Raw genomic sequence first — 12,953 nt, 5'->3', positions numbered from 1 at the left:
GGCGCTGAGAACCGACTACTTTTTGGTGTGCTCCAACTCTAAGCATCCTGCCTAGTGCAAACGCAAATTTTCAAAGGTCAATCGAGTGACATTTTGGCAACCACAGATTTCGAAAACAAAAACAAATTTTATTTCTTCCCTACAAAAGCCACAACAATCACAGAGAAGAATGTAACTGGGCAAATTTCGATTGCTAAACTCTCCATCCTTTGGGGGAAATTACTCATCTCCCTACAGCGGCAGAGAATGTTTTCCTAAAAGGGGCCCACTGGGTGGTGTCCTCTTTTCCCAACGCCCTGATTTCTATTCTTAGATCTGGAGATAGGCGACTTTCATTTTTTTTTTTTTTTCCTCTTCCTAGTTCCTAGCCCTTAGGAAGGGCTGCAGAGGCCGGGCTGGCGGGTCGCTGCGGGTGGGCTCAGGGCAGGCGGTGCGCCTCCTTCCCGCCGCTGCCGGGCTCTAGGCCTGGGACTTGGCGGAGTCCGCTTAGTCAGTTTCTTCCAGCTCTATTCCGGGCGGCGCCGCCGCAGCGAGTGGGATCCGGTCTGAAGAGGCGGCGCGCGCCCGGGTCTGTCCCGGCGGGCCTGGGGCGAGGGCAGTGGGTGGGACACGGTCACGGTCACCGTCCGCCCCGCTGGCCCGCACTCTGTCCGCGCCTAAGGTCGCCGCCACGGTTCTGCGCGTCGCCTCGCCCCGGCCAAGCCTCGGGCAGGCCACTCAGCTCGTTTTGGGGCCTGGGTGGGGGAGGAGGAAGCCGGGGAGGAGGGCTTAGGGAGAGGGAGGGCAGCGCAGGGCGGGGAGCCGCCGCCTTCCTCATAAACAGGCAGGTCGGGTGCAGATGGGGCCCGCGGGTAGCGCTGGCCGCCGGCCGTGAGCGGCTCTCGCCCGAGAGCAGTGGCCCCTACCCGCAGCAGTGGGCATTCGTGCTGGGAGAGGTGCCGGGTTTGCCGCAGGAGCCACCATGGCTAGTTGCAGCTGTCAGGGCTGCGTGGAGGACGAGGAAACTCTGAAGAAGTTGATAGTCAGGCTGAATAATGTTCAAGAAGGCAAACAGATAGAAACGCTGGTCCAAATCCTGGAAGACATGCTGGTGTTCACCTACTCGGACCATGGTAATCATTTGCAAGGCAACTGCTCCTTTATTCTCCCCTCCTCCTCACTTTTGCAAACTTTCTCCCCTGCCCTTTGGAGCTTGCCCAAACCTGAACTCTTCCGAATCCCCAAACTCCCTGCTCCCTTCTTTAAGGCAACAAGGACCTGAGAAATCCAGGAAGATCTTGGGCTCATCTGTTTTGCTTTTTTCCCCTTGTAAAAATTTAAAGGGATGGTGTGGATCCTGACTTTGCCTCCTCCCCCCCAACCCCCTTCTTTTCCAGCCTCCAAGTTATTTGAAGGCAAAAATTTCCACGTGCCTCTGTTGATCGTCCTGGACTCCTATATGAGAGTTGCCAGCGTGCAGCAGGTAAAAGGAATTTTCACTTTGCTCATCCCACTTCTGTTGGGAAGACACGTTTTTCTGTCAGTGTTATACATCCGGAGCTCTTTGGCGTGATAAACCGCTGATGGTGATTTTAGGATGGAAACATGGTCAAATCATTAGCCGATTTAACAGAGTATAAGGGCCCACTACAGGTTCCCTGTCTTTCAGAGGTAACTTTGTAAAAACCGACTGACAGAATATGGATGGTAGTGGGAGGAGAATAAAACTAGGTTGAGGATTAGTTCTTTTATTGGCAAGAGGAGTTCCTTAGTGTTTGGATCAAAGTATTCTAAGAATCTTCCCAATGTGCAGCACGTCCTAGATATGGCACCACTGTGCATAGTTTGGGAAAGAGAAATAATTAACAGTGATACTGCACAATTAAGTAACTGGCAAACACTCATAAATTTCAGCTCGTTTTATTTTTTAACTTAAAGACAGATTTCTAGCCTTTAGTTGTCCTATACCTTATAGTGTATAAAAAATGATGTTTTATGGTTCTATTTGTTTAAATACATGCTTTGCAACTGCTGTTATGTAAAATGAATGCAAAAGCACGACTTTTAGAATCTGTACTATAGGACATCCAGAAATATGCTAAATACCGTGAATATATTTAAAAAGCAGCCCTAAAATGATAATTAAGAATAATTTAGAGTTAAGACAAAAATACCCAAGGTGATAACTTCCTCTAGAGCATTTTGAGATTTGGGGAACTGAAATCAGTTTTGTCATCTGTAAACTAAGTCATGCAGGACAAGAGAAGTGGCCTTTAAACTTTATGGAGGTGCAGTTAGAAAAACCATTTTTTTTTTTTTTTACTATTCATCTGAGAGGCTAAACCAATGTAAGAATTCTATCAATCTCCATATTGATGTTTGTCTCTTTGTTTTTATGTTCTTTACCTAGCCATATCTAGTCTGGGTGAATGATGTATCTGGCTTCTTTTATATAAAGACATTTATATATGGAATAAATATTTTCATTTTTCTTCAATAAAATATTTCCCATCTATTGATTTTTCAATCAAAACCAAGAAAAGTTGGAGGCATGATGTGATACTGTTCTTTTTAGCACTTTAAGTCTGAATTTTGTCCATGGAATGTGAGTCACTTCTTAGGCACTGGCCTATTGTGCTTGCTGGTCTCCACCCACACCATCCTTCTTACTAGTGTCTGCTTTGTGTTCATAATGTCTGATTCTGGCTGCCTCCATTCCCAGGCTCTGTGCTTGGTAGACTCACCCTTGCTTGGTTCCACACCAACTCCTGAGTAGGCTTTGTTCTGTAGAGTCCAGAGGAGACAGTGACAGACTTGAGAACCCAAGGGAACCTGAAACATACTCACTACCTAATTCTATTTTCTTTTTTTGTCAGGGGGATGCTGGTTATTAACCCCAGGGCCTTCCCAAATGCTAAGCGTACCTTCTACCATCAGCAACATCCCCAGCCTCCCCTAATTCCTAATTTTAGAAAGTGTCCATGTCTAGGCACACTTGTCTGGAATAGTTATGAACATTACTTAAAATCCTTGCCTAGAAAGGAACAGAGGCCATGTAGATTGGAAAATAAGCAACAGTTTTTTGATTTGATAATTTAATGGGATAGAATAATGAATGAATTTCAGTGTCATACATATATACATCTGCAAAGAGCATTGTGTATATGATGACATCATTTGATTTTCACTGCCCTCTCAGACATCTTACTGGGTATTTTACACTTGTGGTGGCTCAGTAAGAGCAGGTAACCTTTGAAGATCAGGGAGCTTGTGACAGAATCAGGATTCAAATCTTTTCACTCCTTCAAAATCTACATCAAACAGTCCACTAGCCACTGAATTCATAATCCTTTTGTGTAAACATGTAAAAAATACAATGTTTAGTACAATGTGGTCTCACTATCTACAATGTCATCAGTTATCATTTAATTATTGCTGGTCTTCTTCAAGGTATACACTGGGGTCTCTGCTGATATTTTAATACTCTCCTTGAAAGTAGTTTGTTTCCTCTAAATTTCCTCACCATATTGGTATAATTAGTGTAGGGATCCTTTACTGCTTTATATTTCAAAATAGCTGGAAAGGCCAATTAAAAACTCTTAATAAAATAGAAGGAGTTAAATAAATTACTCTTTGGAAAGGTTTGTTTCCAGAAGTCATTAACAATGATATTCCAGACACTGAATTTTTATTCCCAAGGTCTTATTATATTTTATTAATGATTCTTAGTAAATGACAATCTTTAGAGAATTGGTGGTTAGACCAGCTGCCATGTACTTTTTTCTACCTGCTATTCATTTTCTCTCTGCTTCTCAGTTTTACTTTCCTTTATCTACAAAGTTTCACCCTTTGAAGAAGGAGAGCAAAATAAATGAAAGTGACTAAAATTTTCTTTAACCCCTCAACTCTTTCCCGCTATGCAGAATTAGGTGCTTGAGTTTATAGAATGATTATAATAAAGCAAAACTACTAATTTAATTATATTGTAAATGGTGCAGGATGGAAATCTTCTCTCTTTGAAAGAAAAGCTCTTAATTGACTAGATTAATGAATCAGTTGTTATCTCTGCTTTGCTGCTGGAGGTTCTGTTTAATCAAAGAAGCTCCACTTAGTGATTGCAAGTTCAGTTGCCTGACTCTTCCTGCAGTTGATGCTGCAGCTTTACCAATCCAAACAAAACAGGTTTTCTCCTTGAGTCAGCCATGCAGGTACAGACATGAGTTTAGCATCCTTGTGTGATTTTTCCCCCCCATTAGAAGCTCTTCAGAATGTTATTTAATTTTTTTTTTTTTTGAGGAGAAGAGTCTCAATGTATTTTACGAAAGCTCAAAATAACCAGTTTCTATGACAGCTAGATTATCAATGTCTGTTCAGTTTAGGTGGAGGAGGATGTCCTATTTAAACATAGGTAAAAATAGCTGTTAGAAATCATTGCCTTTTAAAGCAATTTGAAATTATATAAAAGGAAGTAGTGGCAAAGTAAAGCAGTTTGTGCTTAATCTGAAAAAATATTGTGAAGAGATTTTATAAATAAGATTATAGAGATAATCTTGTAAAGAGATCAACAGAATTTTTATCTCTGTGTTTACTCCTATAAACAAGTAAGAAACTTGTGCTGCTATTCCTACACATTTCTCACTTTGTCATTCAATTCTTTGGATCATTCAACTCCAGTTGTACATCCAATCTTATCCAGTGACACTGTCCTCCCCCGGAGCAGTCTTCTTACCACTTAGCTACCTGCCCTCATGTCTCATCAGTTTTAGAAGGGACTTTTAAAATCTGGATTAAGTTCTGCATCCTTCATGTTATGTCTTTCTTTGAACAATCCTAGCTCATAGAAGGTACTTTCAGTACTCATTTTATTGGTCTTTACAATACATCATACTTAGGTACTTTTTTGTTAGTCTTAGATGCAACATTTATATACATTTTGTTTCTTTTTTGACCACATGAAGTACAGTTTTCTAATACAATGGAAAGAATTGAAGATAGTTTAATTTACATAGTAATATACAGAAGGAAGTATGGGTTAAATATTTTTTGAGGGGGTACTGGGGATCAAACCAAAGGGTGCTTAACCCATCAGCCATATCCCAGCCATTTAAAATATTTTATTTAGAGATAGAACCTTACTGAGTTGCTTAGGGCCTTGCTAAATTGCTGAGACTGGCTTTGAACTTGTGATCCAACTTCCTCAGCTTCCTGAGCCCCTGGGATTACAGGTGTGCACCACTGTGCCCAGCTAAATTTAATCTCTTGTTTGGAATCAATATCTCATTTTTTCCTCCCAGAGATAAAGAGCACTTTATTCAAATTGTCATGTGTAAGTGGACTGAGTGTAAACATATTTACAATGTATCAATGAGTTCCAGTATCATTGGAAAGATGAAAGAGCTTTGGGCATTTGTGATGTCCAGGCCACATCAATTCATAGTTAGACTTTGAAGAGAATTTTAAAGTGGACCTTGAGCAATTCTGCCTCCTTCTTGTATTACAGTCACTTATTTTTTTTTCCTCCTCTACCAAATGTAGATTCAGTCATAAGCTAAGCCATTTCTCTTGCCTCTGTTAATCTAGCCCCATTAGTTGAGGAACTGTCATTTCTGATAACTTATACTTTGCTATTAAACTCTCAAACTACCCCTAATTCTCCATTCCAACTCACATTGTTTTCCCATATAATTAAAATCCTAAATACCTGGAAGAGATTCTGTCAGGGAGATATATGTTAGGAACATACTAGGACGGGAGTATAGCCATTCTTGCACTTAATTTTGGTATGCCCTCTTAACTTCTTCTTTGCAGGTTATTTTAGATTATTTTGTTATAATATACTGATTTTTATACCCTTCTTGTATGACTCTTTGAATAATATGTATCCTAATATGTATTCTAAATATATGACTTGCATTTATTTCTCAGAAAGTGTTTCAAGGTATTGTTTTAAAATAATTATTTAAAAATGATAGAATCACCTATCCCACTGAGAATGAAGATTCATGTTTGAAAATGTTATATTAGCATCTTTTAAAAATGTGAATATTTGTTTTCTTGCTTTCAGGTGGGTTGGTCACTTCTATGCAAATTAATAGAGGTCTGTCCAGGAACAATGCAGAGCTTAATGGGACCCCATGATATTGGAAATGACTGGGAAGTCCTTGGTGTTCACCAGTGAGTATGACAGATGCATCTATACCTATGTCAGTCTTTCTTTTAAAATACTGTTTGGGATCCAAGGCCATTCTTGTGAAATTCTTCAAAATATAGGCACTTTTCCTTGAATCAATGATTTGCATTTATAGACAGCTTTAATCTGAAATCATATTGGTGGTATAATAATAATAATAATAGTCACCTTAATAAAGTGACTATTATTTTAACAATATAATCTACAATTATATAATGGATGAGTTGTAGATTTTTGATGGGTAATTAATAATTCAAACCAAAAAAGAGTCTTTTACTTTTTAATAGTGGAACTAACAGGACTACCAGTTCTTAAAAAAAAAATAGGGGAACTGAAAAGTTAGTTCTATAAGTAGTATTTTGAATGTTTATGCTTTACTGTCTTTAAATAGTATAGGTTTATTCATATGTACATGTTTAGTGAGTTTAAATATGGTTTTCAAAAGAAAAAAAGAAAATTACCTTTAGTACCTGTACAGTCAGGTCTTGATAACTATTTTACCAACTACCTTTCTGCAGTTTTCAGCATAATAACTTATTAGATGAGACTGCTTTCTTAAGCCACAATTAGTTAAGAAAGAATTTTCTGAGGAAAAATTTATTTCCAGGAAAATTCTTTTTTAAAAACTTAGTTTCTCAACATTTAAAAAGTATCTTCTGCCATTTACTTTAAGTTTTCTTTATACTTAATTTCACTTATCTTTACTTCAGAGAAGGGAATTGTGGCTATATTTTGCTTCCAAAGGTGTATTGCTTGAGAAAAATACAACTTAGGAAAAACTAAATTTTATACTTTGTATTGTTTATCAGCATCAACAATAGATCAACAATATATTTAGACCAATTAGAGCTATGTGTTTGTTCATAGGTGAGCATATCTTATATCCAAGTACTAAGATATGAGTATAGCCAGTCTTGCATTTAATATTTTGTTATGCTCACTAAAACCCCATATAAGTACTTAGTGCTTATATATTTTTTCTATTTTTGGTAAATATTTGTTGCTGATATTTAGTTTCTGCCATATCAAGGGTATATTTTGGAAAAAGCATGTTTACAATTAATCCATGCTCTCATTTTCAAACTCATCTCTGAAATTCTGAATCAGTTATATGGCATTTAATAAAAAGTAATCCAAAATTACTATAATTAGTAATTGTAACTTTAAGGAAAGTTTCCCAAAGATTGAGAGTGTTGGAAACTGATCTATTCATATTTTAGTACAGAACAACTGTTAAGTTATACTACTTATTTACTCACTAACTTACTTGTTCATTCATTCATTTACTTTTTTTAAGTCCCCACTCTAAGCCAGAAGTGAGCCAGAACAAGATAGATACAATGTTCTTTACAGTGGAGCCTATTAGATGATTCCCATCAAAAACTTACTGTAAAACATATTTCTTTATATTCAGGGACCTTTTCTCACAAAAGATCTACAAATACTAAAGAAAAATGTTTTCTATAGTGTTGAATTCAATAATACTAGGAGTGGAACAGGGAAAGGTTGGGTGGGGGGAGATAGGAGGAGAGTTGACTGAAAATTGAAGGAAAGAATCTCTAAGCTCCTCACCTTGCTGATTGGAAATCATGTGACAAGTCTCTTGAATTTTGTTAGAGCTCTGAATATCACAAGCTGGGTTTCCTCCTGACAAAAGGCAAATAACACCAGGCAGGAATAGACTAAAGATTTTATTTTGGGATTAATAATGCACAGATTAAAATCTCATGATTTAGAACTAATTAAATGCTGTTGAGAGACTGAGTTCACTTTCCAATGTAACATATTATTTCTCTTTCAAACACAGTAGCAATAATTTAAGTATTTAAATGAATTCCTTATATACATACTAGCATCTCTTAGATCTTTCTGTGTTAATGTATCAATATGCACAATGTAATTGATAGGCTTTCATCACATATAAAAATGGTCTTGACTGTTTGATGTATGCAGCTCTTCATGATAGTTTGGATATGGAGTTGGCTGAAAATAGTTAACTGAATTTGAATTTTTAAAGGAGGAAAAATGATCAGTAGTTATAACTTTTCTGAGGAGTGAAGAGACTCATAATAGTTCCTTGTTAAGTTTCCCTGTTTTTGTTTTTCTCCCAACTTTGTTGAGATATAGTGGAGAGTTAAAAATTGTATGTATTTAAGGTATACAACTTGATGATTTAATATATGTATGTACTGTGAAATATGCACCACAATGAAGTAAATAACATTCCTGTTAATTTGTATAAGCTTGGTTCAGGTTTGTAGGAAGAAAAAACAAAACAAAACAAAATACATGAGCTTCACTATAGGAATTAAATACAATGAGACTAGCCAAAATATGCAAATAAAAAATAATACTTAAATAAGCAAACCTCAGAGTTTAACTTTGAATTATTACCTGATTTGTTTTTAACTCCAGACTGATTCTTAAAATGCTAACCGTTCATAATGCCAGTGTAAACCTGTCAACAATTGGACTGAAGGCCTTAGATCTCTTCCTAACTTCAGGTAACAGGCTTACATATTTTATGTATAAAAATATTTGAAACCATTTACTAAATGTATTTAAGTCATTTAAGATCATAACATTATATAACCTAAATATCAGTATTTCTATATTTCTTTTGTTTCTATCTTCTCATCTCTTTATATATTTTTTTCTTAAAAATTTCATGCAGTACCTTGATTTTAAGCAGTTCTTGATATATCACTCCCAAATCTCTATTCCAAGTGCCAATTTACTGTCAAATCTGGTCCCACATTTCACGTTCTCCCTGGCTTGGTGACCATTCATTCCCTGGTCATTTTTGTATCTTTCTTCATACATATCTTTTGTTATTTTTTTTTTTTGTGGTACTGGGGATTGAACTCAGGATCTCAAGCAAGCACCATATTCTGAGCTATATCCTCAGTTCTTTTATTGTGTAATTTTGGGACACAGTCTCCCCAGGTTGCCCAGGCTGGCCTCAAACTTTAGATCCTTCTGCTCAGTCTCCCTAGTAGCTGGGATTACAGGTGTGCATTACCACACCCAGCTCCATATTTATCTTTCATATGTTTTCTATAATATATGTTCTATAGTATACTATAATAGCAATATTTTAAAAGTATATAGCATTTCTTCTTAAGTGCTTGCTAGATGCCAGGCTCCATATGTAAAGTGCTTCACACACTTTTAAAAACAGCTTTGGAGGTTGGTATTTTATCTCCGTTTTCTAGGTGAGAAACTCTGAAGCTTTGAGATAAGAGATTGCTTCAGCCACTAAATGGTAGAGCTAGGGATTGAAGGTATACATGTCAGTTTTTTTTTTTTTTTTGCCTGGGAAAACTTCTGTATGGAAGATAATGAACTTGAACAAAGACTTTTGATATGGTGCAATTCTTGTGGTCACTGCTGTGAGAGACACTGGAGGTCATGTAAAGTTCTGAGAAGAAAGGCCGCTCACAGGGACCTAATCTTTAAGCGTTGCTTAAGGTAGCACAGGGTGTTTTAGGTCAGGAGAACCATTCTTGCAGAGTTGCAGAGGCCTGGGAGGGCAGCATGAGATCCTGGACATATAGGTGGGGACCTATAATGTTCACATCAGCCCTTCTCTCAAGAAAGAGAGTGAAGACAAAGGTTATGAAGGAGAAGAGATAGGAAAAGTTCGAAGATCCTGATCATTTCACCATAGCCTTTTATTAGAATATTTAATGGCATGAGCTGGGTGTGGTGGCACGTGCCTGTAATCCTGGCAGCTCAGAGGCTGAGACTGGAGGATCCCTAGTTCAAAGCCAGCCTCAGCAACAGTGAAGTGCTAAGCAACTCAGTGAGATCCTGTCTGTAAATAAAAAATACAAAATAGGGCTGGAGATGTGGCTAAGTGGTTGAGTTCCTGAGTTCAATACCCTGTACCAAAGGGGGAAAAAAAAGTTAATGGCATGTTATAAACTAACTAGTTTTAACCATGAATTTTTTTAAACCCTTGTCCTTGAGAACAACATTTATTTATTCTCCATTTGGTGGTGGACAGGAAAATGAGGGTTGATGAATAAAAAAAAAAAAGTCTTCCAACCCTGGAATATATAGAAGTTGGCAACATGCAGGCGGCTAGAAAATATGAAATATGTTTTGAAAAGATTAATTTAATTTTTCCCACATAGCAGTCAAAATTTTGAGCTACTAGGAAATTTTATATGTTTTTTAAGTTCACTTCAGGTACTTACTCAAAGCTGATTTGTAAGTCATTTTTATTTTCTAGCCATTAATTAATCGATTTAATAGTTATTGGGTACTTACTATTCTTCTGGGTGCTAGTTAATTCTAAGACAGATGAGGCAAAATTCCTACAATTTAGATGTTCATAATTCATCACTGCTGTCTAATATAATGTTCTCCATTGACGGAATGTCTGAATGTTCCAATACCATAGCTGGTGGTTATATCTGGCTGGTGAACATTTAAAATAGCAGAAACTGAATCCTAATCATATTCAATAGAAATTCATTTAAATTTGAATTTAAATAGACACTTGTGATAGTGGCTATAGAATTGGACATTGCAGGCCTATAGATTAAAGAATTTATGTAATTCTTTAATTTATATATAATTAAAATTTTTAAATTTATATAAGTATAGTATTAATTAAAATTTAGTTGAGGAAAGTACTACAAAAAGAAATATGAAGAAAACCACTATGGACACAAGAGTAGCTAAACTTGCTTGTAGGACACAAGGGCATGGACATGACCTGCCTAAATTTTTATCCATCTCTGCCTCTTATCAGTTGTTGGACCTTGAGTAGAGTTCTTGGATTGCGTGTGCCTCAGTTTTCTGATCTTTAAAATGGGCATTGGACCTACCTGATGGGATTGTAGTGGTGATTAAGCCTGTATAAGGAAGCGCTTCAACCAGTGACTGACACATTTATGCTGTAAAAATGTTTACTACTGTCACTCCTATTCCAGTACCATTATTTTTACTGCCCTATAGGTGTTATTTGTGTTATTTCTTAAATTATGGCAATAATAGTTTTGGTAGAGAAAAGAGCAAGAGTATTTCATGCAACTGAGAAAGTTCAAAGGGATATTAAAAAGAAGCTTAGTATTAAGCAAGCAATTCAATATATTTGGAGTTGAGAAAAGGCATGGAAGAACATGGGGCTGATGAGATCCCTGTAGTAGTTTTGGGAAGAATCTTGTTTGTCATGTTAGGGAGTAAGAGAAAGCCTTAGCAAATGTCAGCAAAGGATTTACAGAATCAGGGAAGAAACTAATTGGGTAGAGGTTTGGGCCATGCAGAGCAATTAAGCAAATGTTTTTGCATTTTTGGTGAGATATGATGAGGTACATGATAGGAGTGATGGGGTCTTGTTCTAAAAGAGTTTTTTTATTTGGGAGATCACACTTGAAGGGCTTAATAATGATTTAATTAGTTGGTTAGAGAGAGAATGAAAGAAAGATGTAGAATGGAACATGACTAGATGTTTTCTTTTGTGAAAACTACTCTATGATAATATCACTTATGAAGAAAGGGTACAGAAGTAATCTAGGTTTGGGGTGCCCATGACAGTTCAGAGAGTTAAATGGTCTATGAAAAATATACCATTCATATTCCTTATGTAAAAATTACCACAACTCCTGAAGCAGCTCTTCACTTGGAGTCATTTCCTTCTCTTCATAGGTAAAATCACTTTGATGATATTGGAAGAAGAGAGTGATATTTTCTTGTTAATTTTTGATGCCATGCGTACATTTTCAGCCAATGATGAAGTCCAGAAACTTGGATGCAAAGCTTTACATGTGCTGTTTGAAAGAGGTATTTAAAAATTTTAAAAATCTTTATTTTGAAATATATATAAGAAAAAAGGCTCTTTTATCATTATAAAAGTATGATATAATTATGATAAGAAAAAGGTATCTAAATCATACTATTTATTAACAAATGAGTTGTCTGTCAAGGGTGAATAATAGGGTTAATCAGAAATACTGCTTGTTTTTGTGATGTGAATGTCATTTCTGGGCCATAAATCATACGGTATTAGTACACTTTCATTCCATTGTATAGCAAGGCAGAATGTTCACTTTAAAAACCAGATTGTACGGGTGCTAATAAAGAAAAATATAAAATCATGAATCCAGCACAGGTTAACTTGGGTTTATAATGAGTCATCACCCAAGATCTTAAAAATATAAAGACTCTGGATAATAAACCAGGGTTCATAAATTGTCCCTTAGGACACAGAGCAATGTGTATTTTATAGCATGGCACTCAGTTGATAATAGATTATCATGCAATTTCAGAGTTGGTTGGAACCTTTGTTTAGTCCTTCCTCTGTCTTAATGAAGAAATGGGTCAGAAAAATGAGCAACTTGCCGGAGGACACATAGCTAGTTGCAGCACAGTTCAGCTATTGCTGTCTTGTGAGAGTCCCTTTTACATCATTATTGGAACCAGCTCTGCTAGGGCTTCACATAAGAATGAATGCTTTATGCAGGCCCTATTGCCAATACCAGTTTACCACTTTAATATCTGGCAGCTCCAGAAATGGGATAAAGTTTCTGATATCATTTAATTCCCTGTCTTATTCCAGATGTTACTTAAACAGCTTGTACATAATTATAATTCATTAGAGACAAAAAAGGATAAGAAAATTGATAAAGGGAAAGTTATAGAAAAATAAGTTTGTTATTTTTCTCGTAGAAGACCTGGGAGTAACCCCCACCCCCATGGGTGTCCCTGGATGAGATGATAAAGTATACACATTTTGCAAGGAACACAAAGTATATTTCAGTGACTTTGTCAAGAG

At 36.7% G+C, this 12,953-nt stretch overlaps 1 protein-coding gene across 3 annotated transcripts in view; it reads left to right on the top strand.

Annotated features, from left to right (window-relative positions):
* The first annotated feature begins 820 nt into the window (after positions 1-820).
* Lrrk2 (leucine rich repeat kinase 2) overlaps positions 821-12,953 on the top strand; it is a 127,592-nt gene continuing 115,459 nt past the window's right edge. For all 3 annotated transcript variants that reach the window (XM_071609970.1, XM_027934119.2, XM_071609969.1), the window contains exons 1-5: positions 821-1,112; positions 1,377-1,462; positions 6,044-6,153; positions 8,585-8,673; positions 11,828-11,962. In XM_071609970.1, the coding sequence (XP_071466071.1) occupies positions 962-1,112; positions 1,377-1,462; positions 6,044-6,153; positions 8,585-8,673; positions 11,828-11,962 (571 nt within the window). In that variant the 5' untranslated portion in view covers positions 821-961. The remainder of the gene's footprint in view (positions 1,113-1,376; positions 1,463-6,043; positions 6,154-8,584; positions 8,674-11,827; positions 11,963-12,953) is intronic.

Source organism: Marmota flaviventris, chromosome 3 (assembly GCF_047511675.1).
Source record: "Marmota flaviventris isolate mMarFla1 chromosome 3, mMarFla1.hap1, whole genome shotgun sequence".
NCBI classification, from domain to species: domain Eukaryota; kingdom Metazoa; phylum Chordata; class Mammalia; order Rodentia; family Sciuridae; genus Marmota; species Marmota flaviventris.
Note: the sequence above shows the minus strand (reverse complement) of the source record. Positions and strands in the feature narration are given on the sequence as shown.